Genomic DNA, 18,278 nt, shown 5'->3' with positions numbered 1-18,278 from the left:
TACAACAATACCTCTGATGTATTGAAGGTTACGCAGATTCAATTAGTTCTTATTTTTGGAGGATAGTATCAGATATGACCACTTCCCACCAAATAGCACATGCACATGGTAACTGGATCTACTTCTTACCTTCGCACACATTCACCATATTCAGAACTCACATAAATGCATTCCCTAATGTTAAAGAGTTATTTTATAAACAAAAAAATGAGATTTTAATTGTCAAAATACTGTTTTGTTCCCAAATTTTGTCATTCTTCAGTCACCAACACACATTTGTGTTACTCAGGGTTAGACATTCACCTACAAATGCCCTAGTCCCAAACCTGGGTGAGATGCTGCAAAGCATTTTGTAGAAGATAACACACTACTACTGACATTGCAAAGAAAATTGATCAAGTTGGTGAACAGATTGCCAAAGCGAGCAGTTGCTTTGTCCTGGATGATGTAAAGATTTCCAATTGCTCTGGGAGCTGCACGCATATCCAAACAGATCATTCTTCATAATATCCCATCAGATTCCTAACTAGCACCTTGTAAGTGGTAGACAGGCAGTTGACAGACAGGTGGTACAGACTAGTTGTAGAATTTCTAGTCTTGCACCTCTCATCTACTGTATTTAGATGACTGGTCCAATGCAGTTTCTGGTCAAGGACTACCACTGGGATGTTCTAACAAAGGTTTTAGTGTTATTCAATGTTAAGTGGACATGGTCAGATTCTCCCAATTTGGAAATGGGTATTCCCTTGACTATGGACTGCAACATTTCAAGACGACAGCTCATCAACTTCAAGGCCAACTAGGGGCAGGCAATAAATGCTGATCAGCCTATGTTCCACAAGTGAATACAAAAAAAACTTGGGTGACGAATGTTACTTGCCACAATCAGCCCAAATCTAAAATGTTGTTCAGAACTTGCTGCATACACGCACATGCTGCCTCAACACAGAGGGAACCTCGATTATCTGAACACAGCAGGGAGTACTTTGTTTGGATAATCGAATGCTGGATAACACTGTGTGGCCAAGCGTCGGGAACTTGTGAATTTGTTCGGATACTCGAGGTTCCCTTGTATGTGGGGTGGCACAAATAGTGAACATTAAGCAATCATCAGTGAATGTCACCATTTCTGACTTTAAATAGTGGAGGAAACACTGACGAAGCTACTAAAGATGCTTGAGCCTGAAACACTCTATGAAAGTACTCAGCGTTGATCATCTGTGAGTGAAACACTCACAATCACCTTTCTTTTCACTGGGTGTAATTCCAACCAGCTACGTCCTTTAAGTTTGGCCAACTCAGACAACAGTGGTTCTACGAAGGCACATGCTGAACATTGAAATTGGCCAGCAAGTTAATTCTGAGTCCCCACTACCAGCTTTCTTGCCAGCAGCGCAGGGCTCAGAGTCCAATGCACAGCAGCAACATGCGGAACCAGAAGTCAATGCCACAACTAGCGTGCTAACACCAATCCCTGTGCACAGAACTTTGGAGCAGTTGCGTTGGCTGGCAGCTGCACAGTTTAGAAAAAAGGTTGGTTCCCACTCTCAGGACTTCTTCCCAACTGGTGTTGACACGGAGACATATGAATTTAGCAGCAGAGGTGGGGCTAAGTGATAAACAATAGCATTTTTCCTTCCCAATGTTTGATTTGATGCCATTAGATATGAAACCTGGAGTTAATGATACAGCCTTCCCTGGGCTGATCCCTCCCAACTGTACACCAGTGTCCCACCAACTCAGGTGATAGGGGATGCTGGTGTCTGAGACATTGTCTGTAAGGTCTGATTCAGCAAATAAGACATCAGGTCATGGCTCTCCCAGTTTTGGCACAGCCCCTCCGCTGTGAGCAAGGAGAACTTCTCCACATCGACAAGATTGGGTTTGCCCTCGTTGCACCTGTATAAAGATTGAGTCGTCTGACTAGTTAAGATTCTTTTCTTATGCTGAGCTCAGGTAGAGCTCTACAGCAGGCCCAAGACTAAAATTTAATCAATTGGGCACATAAAATCTTAAATTTAGTTGATTCGTTAAAACTGGAATCAGTAATAACAACTATGAACTAAGCATGGACAGAAAACTAGTTTGTGTTTTTTTAAGATCAACCTGTCCAGGAATATTATGACATGCCTCTAGAGCAGGTGGATTTGAACTCAGGCCTCCTAACTCAGAGGTAGACACTAAACACCACCACAAAAGAATCTTAAAGACCCAAAACTAGCTGTGCAAGAGCGGCATTTTATTTTTAGGTTTGATTAAGAAATAAATACTGATGATCAAATCATTACCACTGGTCTTTTGTCTCAGCTTACTATTCAAAAGACCCCTATAACTAAACAACCAACAGTTTAGATTTCCATGGTCCAGTCACTGGACTAGAAGTTAACCCACAAACTTCTAATCTAAAAGACAAGAGCATGACCATCTAAATCTTGTTAGCCACTTGCAGAATTTCAAATCAGGATTATTAGTTAAAGAAATTATAAATTAAACTAGGCGCTTTTGTATTGAGTTATGAGGGTTTTCTTCCAAATAAAAATACATGCTACTTAGAAAAAGTTTCCATTCATCTCTATTAAAATGCCTGGATTTCATTCTTCAGTTGCTTCTGTTGAATACTCACTAAGCCATTGGGCAAATGCAAATAGAATAGGAATCTTTTCAGAAATACACGCACATAGAAATATTCCAGGAGATACTTAAATGAAGCAAAGATAGGAATATGTAAAAGAATTGCTTGGCGTAAACACTAAATATTCTAAAACGATCAGTATGATACTGTACATTAAGGAATTTTTACAAGCACTGGAAATATTTACAAAATTAAAATACAAAGTATGCATGATAATACCAGATATTTTTCAGAAATCCGTATAATCACTTTGCAAAATTAAAAAGGATAACTTTAAAATCGCTTATGAGTATACTCATGGTTTGAATCAAACTTATGGGCATATTACAATATTTTTAAGAGCACTACTCAACAGTGACATATAATAAATAGTTACAGTTAGTTACAAGAAGCTACTTACAAAGATTAGAATTACACATTGATCATAAAAGTTCCAAATATTGGACAATTCATTAATGATGGACGACTAATCTACCTGGAGAAGTCCATTTTGGAAATCACTAAACAGCAGTTTATAAATTGCAATAAATTTGTTTTGAACACGAAGCTAGGTTTATTATGTAAAACTTCCAACAATGTTTTTGATTAAAATAATTATTTCTCACAACTACTGTTAAGACACGTTCAGGGAGACAGATTCCAAGGAATCATTTTGACACCATTCCTCAAATGCAAGTCTGAGCAACTATTTTGTTTTAACTCATCCATGAGACGCAGGTATAACTATCAAAGCTAGCATTTACTGCTTATTCCTAAATTCTCAAGAAAGTCATGGTAAATAATCTTGAATTACTGCAATTAAATCAATGTAAGGAAGATACTTCTACCATTTTGACAAGACTTTCAGAACATTAACTCAGTGACAAAGAAGGAACAGCAGAATGTTTCCAAGTCAGAGTGGCACATGATTTGAAGGGGAGCATCTTTGCCAACTGCATAACTAGCATCACAGTTACAGTTTCTATCCATTCCTCAACTGACATCTAAAAAGAACACACTTTCAAGTGGAGTCACTGGACAGTTTGGATTTAGGACTACTTTCATCATTCATTAGAAGATACGCATTAACATCCCTAATACGACATCAACTATGATTATCAATATGTTTAGTACAAATTCAAGATCAAAATTAGAGCATTATTTGGGACCACACAAACAGTCATTACTGTTTCCCAATTCAGAACACAAAACTAGGGGAATTCTGTATCCCAACACACTGGAAGATCTTTAACTCTACCAAACTGAATTTGTTTTCAAAGTCAAATGCTTTCAACTAGACTTTAAATGGTGTCCAATCTACTAACCTGCCAATTTTGACATACAGCTATCATTAGCAAGTAACTGTTCTTGTTTGGATTAACAGTAACTGTGTTGAATAATTAAAATTATCTAAAACTACGACGAATAATATTATACCACGTTGCAGTTAAAAATGGCATTCAAAAGCTCAATCTCGAGTGTGAAAAACCAGTCACTTATTTAATAAGTATATCATAATAAATGACTAAAGTCTAAGTAAAATCAAGACATTACAAAAACGTATTCCACTAACAAGGAGTTTCTGTGAAATTTGAATTAATGGAAGCCATTACAACTCGACAGTAGCATGTTGGACAGTATTGCAACTCTTACGTAAACTCGGGTTTATTTCGACCATCCGATTAAAAACACGGACATGGAATTCGAAACGGGAAGAACATTTCAAGTATACAATTAAAAACTGGAGAGACTAAACATATTAATGTTGAATAACTTTGTTAAGATTAGCAACGGACATAAAAAAACCTAATAAATGATAAGTTAATTCTGAAGACATGTATCCTACAGTATAGATAATCAGACTTCTGCAAATATCCATTCATAGATACACAAAGTTTTTCTGAAGTACAGTATGGCCCTGTCATCACAGAAATTGAAACAGATAAGTACGTATATGATTTAAAAGATGTATGTTTAATGCAATGTCACAAATTCTGGATATACGAGCCATAAATGTTTCAAATTTAACTGCTTGATGCTACAGGTTGAGCGAATCACTGTGTATTTTTCTTAAAAACGCATAAACAACCGCGTCAGCAAGCCTTTACTCTGGACTTAATTTCCTTCACATTACACAGTGCTGATTACAGATGTTACTGACTAAATTGGCCCGAATTTCTTTTTTTTTCGTTGCCTTCTACCAGTCACTCACTATTTTTTCTCTATCCTCCCTATCCCGCCATCTTGGAGAGAAGCAGCCATTTTTAACGCGGAGCGAAACTTCAACCCATACACAACACAAAACCCACAGTACAGAGGCTGCAGGCTCCTGAGTAAGGCTGGGCACACAGAGGGGCAAGCGAAAAATGTAAACCACAGACAAAAATGAAAAGACATGTCCTTTACATTTGACGATCAATAATTTACAAATGTCTCTACTTCTTTGCACCGTTGCTTTTCAAGTTAGTATACACATATTATAGAGGAAAAAAAACCTCATTAAGACAAGCCTACCCTACGTGAAGTCGGAACGCATCCACAAATCTTGCTTTATTGTTAGAGGACAGATAATGTATGACCCCTTCATTACTATAAGAGGTTCTAAAACACATAACATAACAGAACAGACCAAACACACTGATCTTTTTTCAGCTCTTACCTTTTTTAACAAGGCCTTCGTTCTGGCGCCATCTTCATGAACCTTCAGAAATCCAAACACTCGGCTGTGCGATAGCGACAGACAGATGACATACGTTAAAATATGTTTTAATTTATGCATAAACACTAAAACTTAATCAAAAAGACAAGACAAAACTTGCAGAATTTTCTAACCTATCGAGAGTTGCAATAGAGTCTTTCTCCTGGGGCGTCAGAGTTGGAAAGTCATCCTCAATTTCACTCGGTTTTCCCGCCGCCATTTTCTTTTCCTCATCACCGAATGATACTCCACAGGATTTCATGGGCTTATAGACAGAGATGAAAAAAAATGTTTGCAATTTATTTTTGCTTTTCTTTATTATTGCCGTGGACTTTTTATTTTTTCACATCCTTCAAGCTCTTGCTTCCTCTCTAACATGCACCTACTGGAGTCCTTCTTTTGGGAGAGGTAAAATTAAAACAGCATTGAAATAATATTAGAAAAAAAAGAGAAAAACTTCAAAGCAGAAAGTTGTAATTGTGTCACACCGAATCCACGCCGTAAGCGCACAAACAGCAAACCCACTCCCGACCAATGGACAGCGGCAATCCGCCCCACGTGCCTTTGTGTTGATTTACGTCAGCCCGTGCTGCGGGATCAACGGACGCGTGGATCAGCCCCTTCCGGCTGATGCGAGCCGCCATTGGCCGTCAGACGCGAACGTTTCGCCGGCTTTTGAACGGGCGCCGGCGTTCTCCCCCTTTCCAATGGACAGCCTTAGCTGTCAATCATCCAGACCCCCCGAACACGTCAGCAAGGTTCGGGCTCGTCGCCCTATAAAAGGAATGTGCGCTGCGCATAACTTTATTTTTGCTCCATTTTAGGTGGGTAGTTGGAGTTAGGGTGTGAGGTGTGTGGGTAATTTGGGTGTGTTAGCCAGGTTTTTGTTTTGATTATGGTGGTAGCTGTACTAGAAACGTTTCCCATTTTCTGACAATAACTTAGGAGAGGCCCCCGAGGTATCAAAGTAATTTGCAGCCGAGAAAAGCGACGCGCTCTGATTCCGCCCTTCCCCGCTTTATAAAAGTAAATCAATAGTGTAGTTCGGCGACTTTTCAAAATTTCTACTATTCGCACTTTCAACTGTTTACATTAAACCAACCATGAGAGATGGTGCTGTACAAAATGGGATCCGCCGCAAGGGGAGTCGCCTTGTGGAATTGGAGAATTTCTGATGTTTCTCCTCACTCCACGCCCTCCTTTCGCTCCCAGCCCGTGGAGCGCCCGGGAATCGGGAATGTTCACGTAAAACATTGTCTTCCATTCAGAGATAAAGTTATCCTGTCGCTTGCTAGTAAGACCAACATAAACCTGAAAAAAACAACTTCAATTCAGGCAAAGTGAACAGTCAAACGTATTTGTCAAGCTGTAGTTTTATGCCGTTTTGCCTTCCTTTCCTCCCTAAGGTGGGAGGATAGCGATGGGTTTGCTGTTTTGTTATTTTCATGGGCCTGAGCCTTATGTTCCATAAGTGCTTCTAGATCTTGAACGTTCTGTATTAATTGGTTTAGTTGTTTGTGAAGTATGCTGGTGCTCTAATGAGTCAGTTGGCACAGCCCAAAACAAGCCTCTGTTCCAAAGGTCTCACCACCCTAGCAAAGCTTACCGTTGCTGGTGGACTGTTTGAGCTGCCATTTTTCAGATAAGTTGTGCAAATACTCTTATTGCCTCGACAATGCATATGGACATTTATGGCCATATTCGGTAGAAGGTATTAAACCTCAGTATTTGAAGTTTGATGGTATCACTAGTTCATGCCACTAAAATATTCAAGCTTTAATTTCTGCTGTTTATAGGACTTTGTGCATGTATTGGCAGTTGTATTTTTTTTACATTACAATAGTAATAGTTCAAACAACTTTAAAGACTGGAAGTATTCCTCAGATCAAGCAGCCTCCCCAAAGATGGAAAGAAACAGCACTTCGAGTTCACTTTTCATTAAAACACTTCAAAATTATTTCAATAATTCAAAGAACTGCAGGTGCTGGAAATCTGAAACCAAAACAAACTGGACAAACTCAAGGGCTGGTAACATCTGTGGAGAGAAAGCAGTTTTGACATATTGGGTCAGATGACCCTTCTTAAATACCTGGGAATGTGAAAATCATTGCGTATAAAAGTCAATGGTAATAGATGGCAAGAAGTATCTCAATAGCCATCCACTAAAACATCAGCAGGTTCAGCCAGTTATTAACTTGGTTTGTTTGTCATCTATATGGTTGTATCTTGCTTGGATGTTGCCAGTGAGAGAGATTCTTTGCTAGTAGGCTTGATCTTCCTCTAACAGTGAGAATTGGGAGCAGTTGTGCATTATCACCCTTCAGTAGCATATTTCAAATCTACAAGCTCTATCACCTAGAAGGATTAGAGCAGTAGTTTTATGGGAACAGTTTAACCTGCACATTTCCTTCAAAAGTCATGCAACACCCTTAGTACAGGCATTGGGATATAGTTTTTGCTATCATTGGGATAAAACCCTGGTTTTCTTTCCTAACATTCAGGAAATGTACCTACACCACATTAACTGAAAGCTGCTATCATCACATTTTCATGGGTAATTGGGGACTGAATAATAAGTGCTAGTACCTGCATCCTACAAAAGAATTTAAAAATCCTTAATTTAATTAGCTGTTTACTTTTGAAGTTTTTGTTCGTGTATTTCAAAAAGAGAACAATGTTTCACTTAATTGGAACTTGTTTGGAGCTAAAGATAGGGCAGGATTTTGGAAATCGGAAATAGTTTGAACAGGAACTTTTGAATGCTGTGAAGTATTTATTTAATTTGTTTGTGGGACATGGGCATCACTTGCTGGCCAGAATTTGTTGCCTGTTCCTAGATGCCCTTGAGAACATTGTGATGAGCTGCCTTTTCTAACTGCTACAGTCTATGTGCTATTGATAGATCCATAATGCTCTTAGGAAGGTAATTCCAGGATTGTGACCCAGTAACAGTGATATATCTCCAAGTCAGGATGATGAGTGACTTGGTAGGGAACTTGCAAATGGTAGTGTTCCCATGTATCTGCAGCCCTTGTCCTTCTATATGGAAGTGGTTTGGGGTTAAGAAGGGACTGTCAAAGTATCTTCTGTGATTTTTTTGCAGTGCATCTTGCAGATAGTACACACTGCTGTTTTTGAGCATCACTGGTAGAGGGAGTGGATGCTTGTAAATGTGGTTCTGGATTAGTGGTGCTGGAAGAGCACAGCAGTTCAGGCAGCATCCGAGGAGCAGTAAAATTGACGTTTCGGGCAAAAGCCCCACATCAGGAATACAGGCAGAGAGCCTGAAGGGTGGAGAGGGAAGTGAGAGGAGGGTCGGGGTGGGGAGAAAATAGCATAGAGTACAATAGGTGAGTGGGGGAGGGGATGAAGGTGATAGGTCGGGGGGGAGGGTGGAGTGAATAGGTGGAAAAGAAAATAGGCAGGTAGGACAAGTCATGGGGACAGTGCTGAGCTGAAAGTTTGGAACTGGAGTGAGGTGGGGGAAGCGGAAATGAGGAAACTGTTGAAGTCCACATTGATGCCCTGGGGTTGAAGTGTTCCGAGGCGGAAGATGAGGCATTCTTCCTCCAGGCATCAGGTAGTAAGAGAGCAGCGGTGAAGGAGGCCCAGGACCTCCATGTCCTCGGCAGAGTGGGAGGGGGAGTTGAAATGTTGGACCACAGGGCGATGTGGTTGATTGGTGCGGGTGTCCTGGAGATGTTCCCTAAAGCACTCTGCTAGGAGGCGTCTAGTCTCCCCAATGTCCATACCGCATCAGGAACAGAGGATAGTAGTGGATGTGCAGGTAAAGCTTTGATGGCTTGTAAATGTGTCAATCAAGCAGGCTGTTTTGTCCTGGATGATGTCAAGCTTGTGGTGTTGGAGCTGCACTCATCCAGGTAAGTGGGGAGTATTCCACCACATTCCTTTCTTGAATCCTATAGGTTGGTGGACAGGCAGTGAGGAATCAAAAGGTCAGTTAATTGTAGCAATATTCCTAGCCTCTGACCTTTTGTCGCCATCGTCTATTTAGGAGTTGGGAGGTCATGTTGCAACTATACAGGACATCGGTTAGGCCATGATTGGAATACTCCATGCAATTCTGGTCTCCCCGTTGTAGGAAGAATGTTGTGAAACTTGAAAGGGGTTCAGAAATATTTACAGAGATGTTTCCAGGTTTGGAGGGTTTGAGCTATAGATCAAAGCCAATTGGACTGGGGCTATTTTCCCTGGAGCTGAGGGGTGACCATAGAGGGTTATAAAGTCATAAGGGGCCTGGATCATGTAAATAGACAAGGTCTTTTCCCTGGGGTGGGGGAATTGAAAACTAGAGGGCATAAGTTTAATGTGAGGGGGAAAGATTTAAAAGAATCCAAGGGGCAATATTTTCATGCAGAGAGTGGTGCATGTGTGGAACAAACGGCCAGAGGAAGTGGTTAGGACTAGTCCAATTACAACATTTAAGAGGCATCTGGATGGGTATATGAATTAGACAGTTTAGAGGGATTTGGGCTAAGTGCTGGCAAATGGGGTTAGATTTATTTAGGGTAACTCTTAAGCCTGGACAAGTTGGACCGAAGGATCTGTTTACGTACTGTATGCACAATCATAGAATACCTACCATGCGGAAATAGGCCATTGGCACAACAAGTCCACACTGATTCTCTGAAGAGCATCCCACTCAGACCCAACCACCCCCCCCCCCCCCCCCAACCATGTAACCCTCCATTTCCCATGGCTAATCCACCTAACATATACATCCCTGCACACTGGCAATTTCTCTGTGACTATATGGGAAGTCCAGTTTCTAGTCAATGTTAACCTGAGAATCAGTGATGGTATCATTGAATGTCAAGGGGTGAAGGATAGATTGTCTATTACTGGAGGTGTTGTATGCCTGGCATTTTTGTGGCATGAATTTTACTTTCAACTTTTAAGATCATGCCTACATATTGTCCAGATCTTGTTACATTTGAACATGGACTGCTTTAGTACCTGTGCTGAGCATTATGCAATCATTGGCAAACATCCCACTTCTGACCTTTCGATGGAGTGAAAGTCATTGATGAGCAGCTGAAAATGCTTAGACCTGACACAACTTTGAGGAATTTCTGCAGAGAAATCCTGAAGCTGAGATGGTTGACAACCATGACCATGTTTCTATGTGCTAGGTACGATTCTTCATGTGAACACTACAAATGTTTATATTTACTAGAGCAGATTTATGTTTACTATTCCACACAGGAAACAGTCTATATTTGCCTTTTTAAATTCTTATTCTCTTTAGTATTCAAAGTTTGTGAGAAGAAAAACACTACATAGGACAAACAGGAAGACAGCTAACAACCGCACGGTGGCACAGTGGTTAGCACTGCTGCCTCACAGCGCCAGGGACCTGGGTTCAATTCCTGACTCAGGCGACTGTCTGCGTGGGTTTCCTCCGGGTGCTCCGGTTTCCTCCCACAGTCCAAAGATGTGCGGGTCATGCTAAATTGCCCGTAGTGTTAGGTAAGGGGTAAATGTAGGGGTATGGGTGGGTTGCGCTTCGGCGGGTCGGTGTGAACTTGTTGGGCCGAAGGGCCTGTTTCCACACTGTAAGTAATCTAATCTAATCTAAAAAAACCCCGCATCCATGAACACCAACTAGCCACGAAACGACACGACCAGCTAACTCTAGTAGCCATACACTCAGATGACAAACAACACGAATTCCACTATTATAGGGCAGGCCAAACAGAGAACAGCCAGGGAATTCCGAGAGGCATGGCACTCATCCACAAATTCTATCAACAGACACATCAACCTAGACCCTATATGCCGGCCACTGCGGCGGACAGCAACTGACAACCGGAAGCAGCAGATTCAAACCAGTATAAATGGCGGAGGAATCAGCACAGGAGGCTCCCAAGCGCTGAAGATGTCACCTAGAAAAGGGACGAAAAGTTTGCAAGAAAAACTCCCAGCTCGGCGAACAGAACCACAATCTCTTTAGTATTGTTCAACCCTGTCCCCTGTGATCAACTTCAACTCGCATTTAGATAGGGCTTCTAATGAGATAAAACACCCCAAGGAACACTGTCAGATATAATTGATACACGTTTCCCCCAACTGTAGGCCAATGTTACTGTTTGTTTCACAGACCTTCGCCCTTCCTCCACCACTTTTCTGTCATAATCTGTGTCAAAGCCCAGTTTCACTTCAATTTCAGTAGTATTTGTTTGTTATTAGTGGATTTTTTTTTAGCTTTTTGCTCCCATCAACCTTTATCCACATCACTGAGTCTACTAATCAGTACGATGGGAAGGCAATGATCTACTGGCATTATCACTAGATTGCCAATGCAGAGACCCAGCTAATGTTCTGAGGACCTGGGTTGAAGTCCAGCCATGGCAGATTGTGGAATTTAAATTCAACAAAAGTATAATTAAGAGTCTCATGCTGATCACATCCTTGATGAAACATTGTTGATTGTTGGACAAATATAGCTGGTTCACTAATGCCCTGTAGGGAAGGAAACTGCTATCCTTAACCTGGTCTGGCCTACATGTGACTCCACACTGTCAGCAATATGGTTGACTCTTCTCGGCAATTAGGGATGGATAATAAATTCTGGTTGAGTCACTGGTGGCCACATCCCATGAATGAACAAAAGAAAATCAGATATCTTTCTGATAGTGCACTAATATATGTTACTTCACTGTCTTCCCAATTAGAAGCAAAAACTAAAAGTAGTACAATCATTTCTGTAGTAATTAACCAAATATTTTAGTTGAAGACCTGATGACATTACTTAATGCCTATTCATGTCAAATTTATATACATTATAGATATGTGCAATTGTGACATTAGTAGGCAATATAGTAGGTTTACCAGCAAAATACATTGCTTTAGATAGCTAAAATATATAGTGCAATGAGGACATTTTTGGACAATAGGTGAAGCAATTGTAATGTTTCGGAAGTAGACAACTTTAAATCCAAGCCAAATGTTTTTAAGGATGTTTTAGATTCTCTTTTGAGTCTTAATATGGACCTGTTTAACCAAGAGTTAGTACAAAATTTACTTATAAACATTTGCCAACGGCACTTGAACAAAATGCAACCAAGCCAAATCTGTTCTGATTTTCCAAGTCAACCTATCCTTTCTTTAATTCATTCAAAGGATTAGGGCATTTAGTGTCTGTCCCTAATTGCCCAGAAAGCAGTTTAGTGTCAACCAATTTGCTCTGGGTCTGGAATCACATGTAAACCAGACCAAGTAAGGATGGCAATTTCCTTCCCTGAAGGACATTAGTCAACCAGATTGGTTTTTCCTGATAATGGACAATAGGTTCATATCATCAATAAATTTGTCATTCAGATATTTACTGAATTCAAATTCCACCGTCTACCATGGCAAGATTTGAATTTGGATCCCCAAAACATTCCAAGTGTCTCTGGATTAACAGTCCAGCGATAATACCATTAGGCCTTCACCTCTCACCAAGAGATTTGAGAAAAGTTCCCCAAATCTTTTTGCAATTGCAATAGTGTAACTTGCTGCTGCTCCAAAAACAACACTACTGTGACAAAGACAGATTGGGTATAACAGCACACAAAGTTGAGACATTCAAGATCTATTCTGGATTTAGAACATAGAACATTACAGTGCAGTACAGGCTCTTCAGCCCTCGATGTTGTGCTGACCTGTGGAACCAATTTGAAGCCCATCTATCCAACAGTTCTATTTTCATCCATATGTCTCTCCAATGACTATTTAAAGCTGGTGAGTCTACTACTGTTACAGGCAGTGCATTCCATGCAACTACTATCTGAGTTAAGAAACTACCTCTGACCTGTCCTATATCTATCACCCCTCAGTTTAAAGCTTTGGCCTCTCGTGCTAACCATCACCATCTGAGGAAAAAGGCTGTCACTGTCCACCCTATCTGACCATCTGATTATCTTGTATGTCTCAATTAAGCCACTTCTCAACCTTCTAACGAAACCAGCCTCAAATCCCTCAGCCTTTCCACATAAGATCTTCCCTCCATACCAGGTAACATCCTGGTAAATCTGCCTGAACCTTTTCCAGAGCTTCCACGTCTTTCCTATAATGCGGTGACCAGAAATTAAAGTCCGGCCTCACCAGAGTTTTGTACAGCTGCAGCATGATCTCATGGCTCTGAAACTCAATCCCCCTACCAATAAAAGCTAACGCACCATATGCCTTTTTAACTCTATCAACCTGGTTAACAACTTTCAGGGACCTATGTACATGGATACCAAGATCTTTATACTCATCTACACTACCAAGAATCTTACCATTAGCCCAGTACTCTTTATTTCTGTTGCACCTTCCAAAGTGAATCACCTCACACTTTTCCGCATTGAACTCTATTTGCCACCTCTCAGCCCAGGTCTGCAGCTTATCTACGTCTCCCTGTAACCTGCAACATCCTTCAGCACTATCCACAACTCCACTGAACTTTGTGCCATTCATAAATGTACTTACCCATTCTTCTACACCCACATCTAGGTCATTTATAAAAATGACAAACAGCAGTGGCCTCAAAATAGATCCTTGTGGTAGACCACTAGTAACTGAACTCTAGAATGGACATTTCCCATCAACCACCACCCTTTGTCTTCTTTAAGCAAGGCAACTTCTGATCCAAACCAGTAAAACACCTTCAATCCCATGCCTCTGTGTTTTATGCAATAGCCTACCGTGTAAAACCTTATCAAACGCTTTACTGAAAACCATATATATCTCAACCGCTTTACCCTCATTCACCCATTTGTTCACCTCAAAAAACTCAATAAGGTTTGTGAGGCATGATCTGCCTTTCACAAAACCATGTCGACCATCTTAATCAGCTTATTCCTTTCCAGGTGATTATAAATCCTATCTTTTATAACCTTTTCCACACTTTACCCACACTGAAGTAAGGCTGACTGGTTTATAATTACCAGGGTTGTCGCTATTCTCCTTGAACAAGGGGACAACATTTGCTTTCCTCCAGACTTCTGCCATTATTACTGTAGACAATGAAGACATAAAGATCAAATCCAAAGGCTCTGCAATCTTCTCCTGGCTTCCCAGAGAATCCTAGAATAAATCCCATCCAGTCCAGCCACTTATCTATTTTCACACTTTCCAGAATTGCTAACACCTCCTCCTTACTAACATCAATCTCATCTAGTCTAGAAACCTGTATCTCAGTATTCTCCTCAACAACATTGTCTTTTTTCAGTGTGAATACTGATGAAAAATATTCATTTAGTACTTGCCCTATCTCCTCAGGCTCCATGCACAACTTCCCATCAGTACAACTGATTGGCCCTAATCTTTCTCTAGTCATTGTTTTATTTCTGACATACATATAGAAAGCTTAAGGGTTTTCCTTGATCCTATCCACCAATGACTTCTCATATTCCCTCCTGGCTTTTAGCTCTCTCTTTGGGTCTTTCCTGGCTAAGTTGTAACTCCCAAGCACCCTAACTGAGCCTTCACATCTCACCCTAACATAAGCCTTCTTCTTCCTCTTGACAAGAGATTCAATTTCTTTAGAAAACCATGGCTCCCTCACTCGACCACTTCCTCCCTGCCTGACAGGTACATGTTTGTCAAGCTCACATAGTAGTTGGTCCCTGAATAAGCTCCACATTTCAATTGTGCCCATCCCCTGCAATTTCCTTCCCCATTTTATTCATCCTAAATCTTGCCTAATGCCATCGTAATTGCCTTTCCCCCAGCAATAACTCTTGTTCTGCATTATATACCAATCCCTTTCCATCGCTAAAGTAAACATAATCAAATTGTGGTTATAAACATAACCAAAAGTGCTTACCTACCTCAAAATCTAACACCTGGCCTGGTTCATTACCCAGTACCAAATCCAAGGGGGCCTCGCATCTCGTTGGCTTGTCTACATACTGTGTCAGGCAACCATCCTGCACACATTGGACAAAAACACACTTATTAGATTACTTACAGTGTGGAAACAGGCCCAACAAGTCCACACTGACCCACCCTCCTACATGTATCCCTTCACCTAACACTACGAGCAATTTAGCATGGCCAATTCACCTAACCCACACAGACACGGGGAGAATATACAAACTCCACACAGAGAGTCACCTGAGGCAGGAATTGAACTCAGGTCTCTGGCGCTGTAAGGCAGCAGTGCTAACCACTCTGCCACCGTGCCGTCCACTTATCTAAAGTACTCAAAGTATAGTATTTCCAGTCACTATTTGAAAAGTTAAAGTCTCCCATAACAACTACCCTCTTACTCTTGCTCCTATCTAGAATAATCTTTGCTATTTTTTCCTCTACATCTCTGGAACTATTCAGAGGCCTATAGAAAACTCACAGCAGGGTGACCTCTACTGTTTTTAACCTTAGCCCATACTACCTCAGGAGACAAGTCCTAAAATGTCCTTCCTGCTGCAGTAATACTGTCCTTGACAAATAATGCCAAACCACTCCTTCTTTTACCATCTTCTCTATTCTTACTGAAACATCTAAATCAGGAACCTGCAACAACCATTCTTGTCCTTGCTCTATCCATATCTCCGAAATGGCCACAACATCGAAATCCCAGGTGTCAATCCATGCTGCAAGTTCACCCACTTTATTCTGGATGTTCCTGGCATCATTGATGCTCAAACCACCACATTTCACTGATTTAAAATTTCTAAAAGATTTGAGTTTATATTGGATTTTTTTGTGACCTTAGGATATTCTAAAGCACTTCACAACCAATTGAATGTATTCACTGTTTTAATATAGAGAAACATGTTAGGCAATTTACACATAGACAGCTCTTTCAAACAATACTGGAACAAATTATTAGTTTTATTCGGATAAACATTGCTCTGAATTGGAAAATTTGCTTGCTAATTGCTAAACAGGGCCGTAGAGTCTTTTATGTCAATTTCAGAAGAAAAACAAGGCGTCCTTTTAATGCCTCATTTGAAAGGTAGCACTTTCTTGGTTAGTGAGTTTGGAGAAGATTTGTAGCTCAGGTTGAGGTTCTGGATGAAGGTTTGCTCACACAAATTATTTAAAACATACAAATAGAAAGTGGGTCATAACACCAGTGCTTCACCGAGGCTCACTGATGATGTTACCCTGTATGGTGGTGAAACGACTGAAAATGAACCTTGATTACATTAAAGTATCAAATATGCAGTCGTCTCTGAAGTGGGACTTCAACCCAAAAGCTTCTGGTTCAGAGATAAGCATGTTCAGAGTTGCTCTGCATGAATTGCAGCCAGTTACACTCTTAAATATTTTGTAAATTCATATGAATTTGACTTTTAAACTTTTAGTAAAAGCAGGAAATTTGGAAATTCTTAGCTATGGATCAACTTAATTTTAGATCAATCTCATTTCTATCAGAATTGTTACTAGCAGCTAGTTTTAGGTATCCTGGGATGTGCAAATTCACTTTGTAGTGTCAAAACAAATTTAGGTTCCAAAACAGGAACCTTTTTCAAAAATGACATTGTGATCTAGTTTCAAAACAATTGAGTCGCTATGCACATTGTGTTGATTTGATCAAGACTGATTACAGCCCCATCTCCAAGAATTAAAACTTACGAGCAGAAAATCCTCTGATATGCTCTCATTTTGTTCAATTATGGTCAGTTGTTTGAAAGAGAAATAAATTGTTATTCAATCGTGAGACGTGGGTTTTGCTGGCTGAGCCAGCATGTATTGCCCATCCCTAGCTTCCCTTAAGAAGGTGGTATCTGCTTTCTGGAATGCTGGAGTACATGTGCTGTAGATAAACCCATGATGTCATTAGGTAGGGTGTTCTGGGATTTTGATTTTATGACCATTCTGAATTGAAGAAAACCAAAAAAAAAGTTTGATAAGGCATACAAACTGTCAACCAAAACTATCAATCCACTTGAATGAGAAAATCATTTTAAAACTTTTAAATTAAAACAGCACTCAACAGAAATTTCTATGGAAGTTCTCTCCTCCCATAAAAATGGAAAATTGTAGTATGAAAGGATAGAATAGTGGAGTACTTGTTCTTTTAGGATTTTATTAAAAACTGGCGAAATATAGACACACACATAAAACATAATAATTTGGTCTTGTGTACATTTGACTCTAGCCCCACAGCAATGTGGTTGGATTTCTAGGCCTATTGAAATGGCCTTGAAAACCACTTGTTTCAAGGGCATTAGAAAAATGCTAGCTTTGCTAGCGTTGTCAGCATCCAATGAAAGAATAAATAAAGAAAAGCTATTGCATTGATAGAGCTATGTTTTTGTGTATTACTTGATGGGTAAATGAGAGAAATGGGTAGATGAGAGACTTAACAAACAATCCAGGTCTTTTTCAATATATAATGTAAGTTACATCACGCTGCAAACTTTTGCTGTAAATTCTGTATCTTAGTCTTATTCTACCTGATAATGGAGCAGCGCTCCAAAAGCTAGTGCTTCCAAATAAACCTGTTGGAGTATCACCTGGTGCTGTAATTTTTTAAAAACTTTGATGGTTAAAGGCTATGGGGCAATAGATTATACCAGAGATAGCGCATCACAGGAACATTATCAAACTCAAGCTGGCGTCGGGCCACATAAAAATATTCAGGTAAATGGCCAAAAGATTAAACAGAAAGTTAGATTTTATTAGGAACATCTTAGGGAGAGGTGAGGTTTAGGGTGTCTAGATATTAATATATGGGATTTCCAGGTTAGCGTGAAGAACTGGAGAGATATAGAGGATTGTGGAGATGCAGTGATGGACCATCGATTTGAAAACAAAGGCGCATTTCTTTTCAATTGAGGCATTACCAGACCCGGAACCAAAGTTGGTCAGTGAGTGACGCGAAAATGGCACTTGTTCACTGACTCTAGGTGTCAACGTAGCTCAACGAGGACTGAAAAGTATTCATTTATACACGTATTCCAGCAGGCAGATAGTTTGTGATTGCAACTGCGAATCCGAATTGAGGTGCTCCAGGCGCCAGCGTGTACG

General features: G+C 40.3%; 1 protein-coding gene across 4 annotated transcripts in view; it reads right to left on the bottom strand.

Moving 5' to 3' along the window:
* The window catches only part of kdm6a (lysine (K)-specific demethylase 6A), a 222,964-nt gene extending 217,140 nt beyond the window's left edge, over positions 1-5,824 (bottom strand). For 2 of the 4 annotated variants that reach the window (XR_009645284.1, XM_060833561.1), the window contains exons 1-2: positions 5,444-5,824; positions 5,271-5,334 (exon numbers count right to left, since the gene is read on the bottom strand). Coding sequence is in view for 3 of the 4 variants with exons in the window: in XM_060833561.1 (XP_060689544.1) it covers positions 5,271-5,334; positions 5,444-5,571 (192 nt within the window). In the remaining variant the exon portion in view is untranslated. The remainder of the gene's footprint in view (positions 1-5,270; positions 5,335-5,443) is intronic. The other 2 variants (XM_060833559.1, XM_060833560.1) reach the window with 1 other exon arrangement.
* Between the last annotated feature and the right edge of the window lie 12,454 nt (positions 5,825-18,278).

The sequence above is a fragment of the Hemiscyllium ocellatum genome, chromosome 12 (genome assembly GCF_020745735.1).
Source record: "Hemiscyllium ocellatum isolate sHemOce1 chromosome 12, sHemOce1.pat.X.cur, whole genome shotgun sequence".
Classification (NCBI taxonomy): domain Eukaryota; kingdom Metazoa; phylum Chordata; class Chondrichthyes; order Orectolobiformes; family Hemiscylliidae; genus Hemiscyllium; species Hemiscyllium ocellatum.
This window is presented reverse-complemented; position numbering and strand designations above follow the sequence as displayed.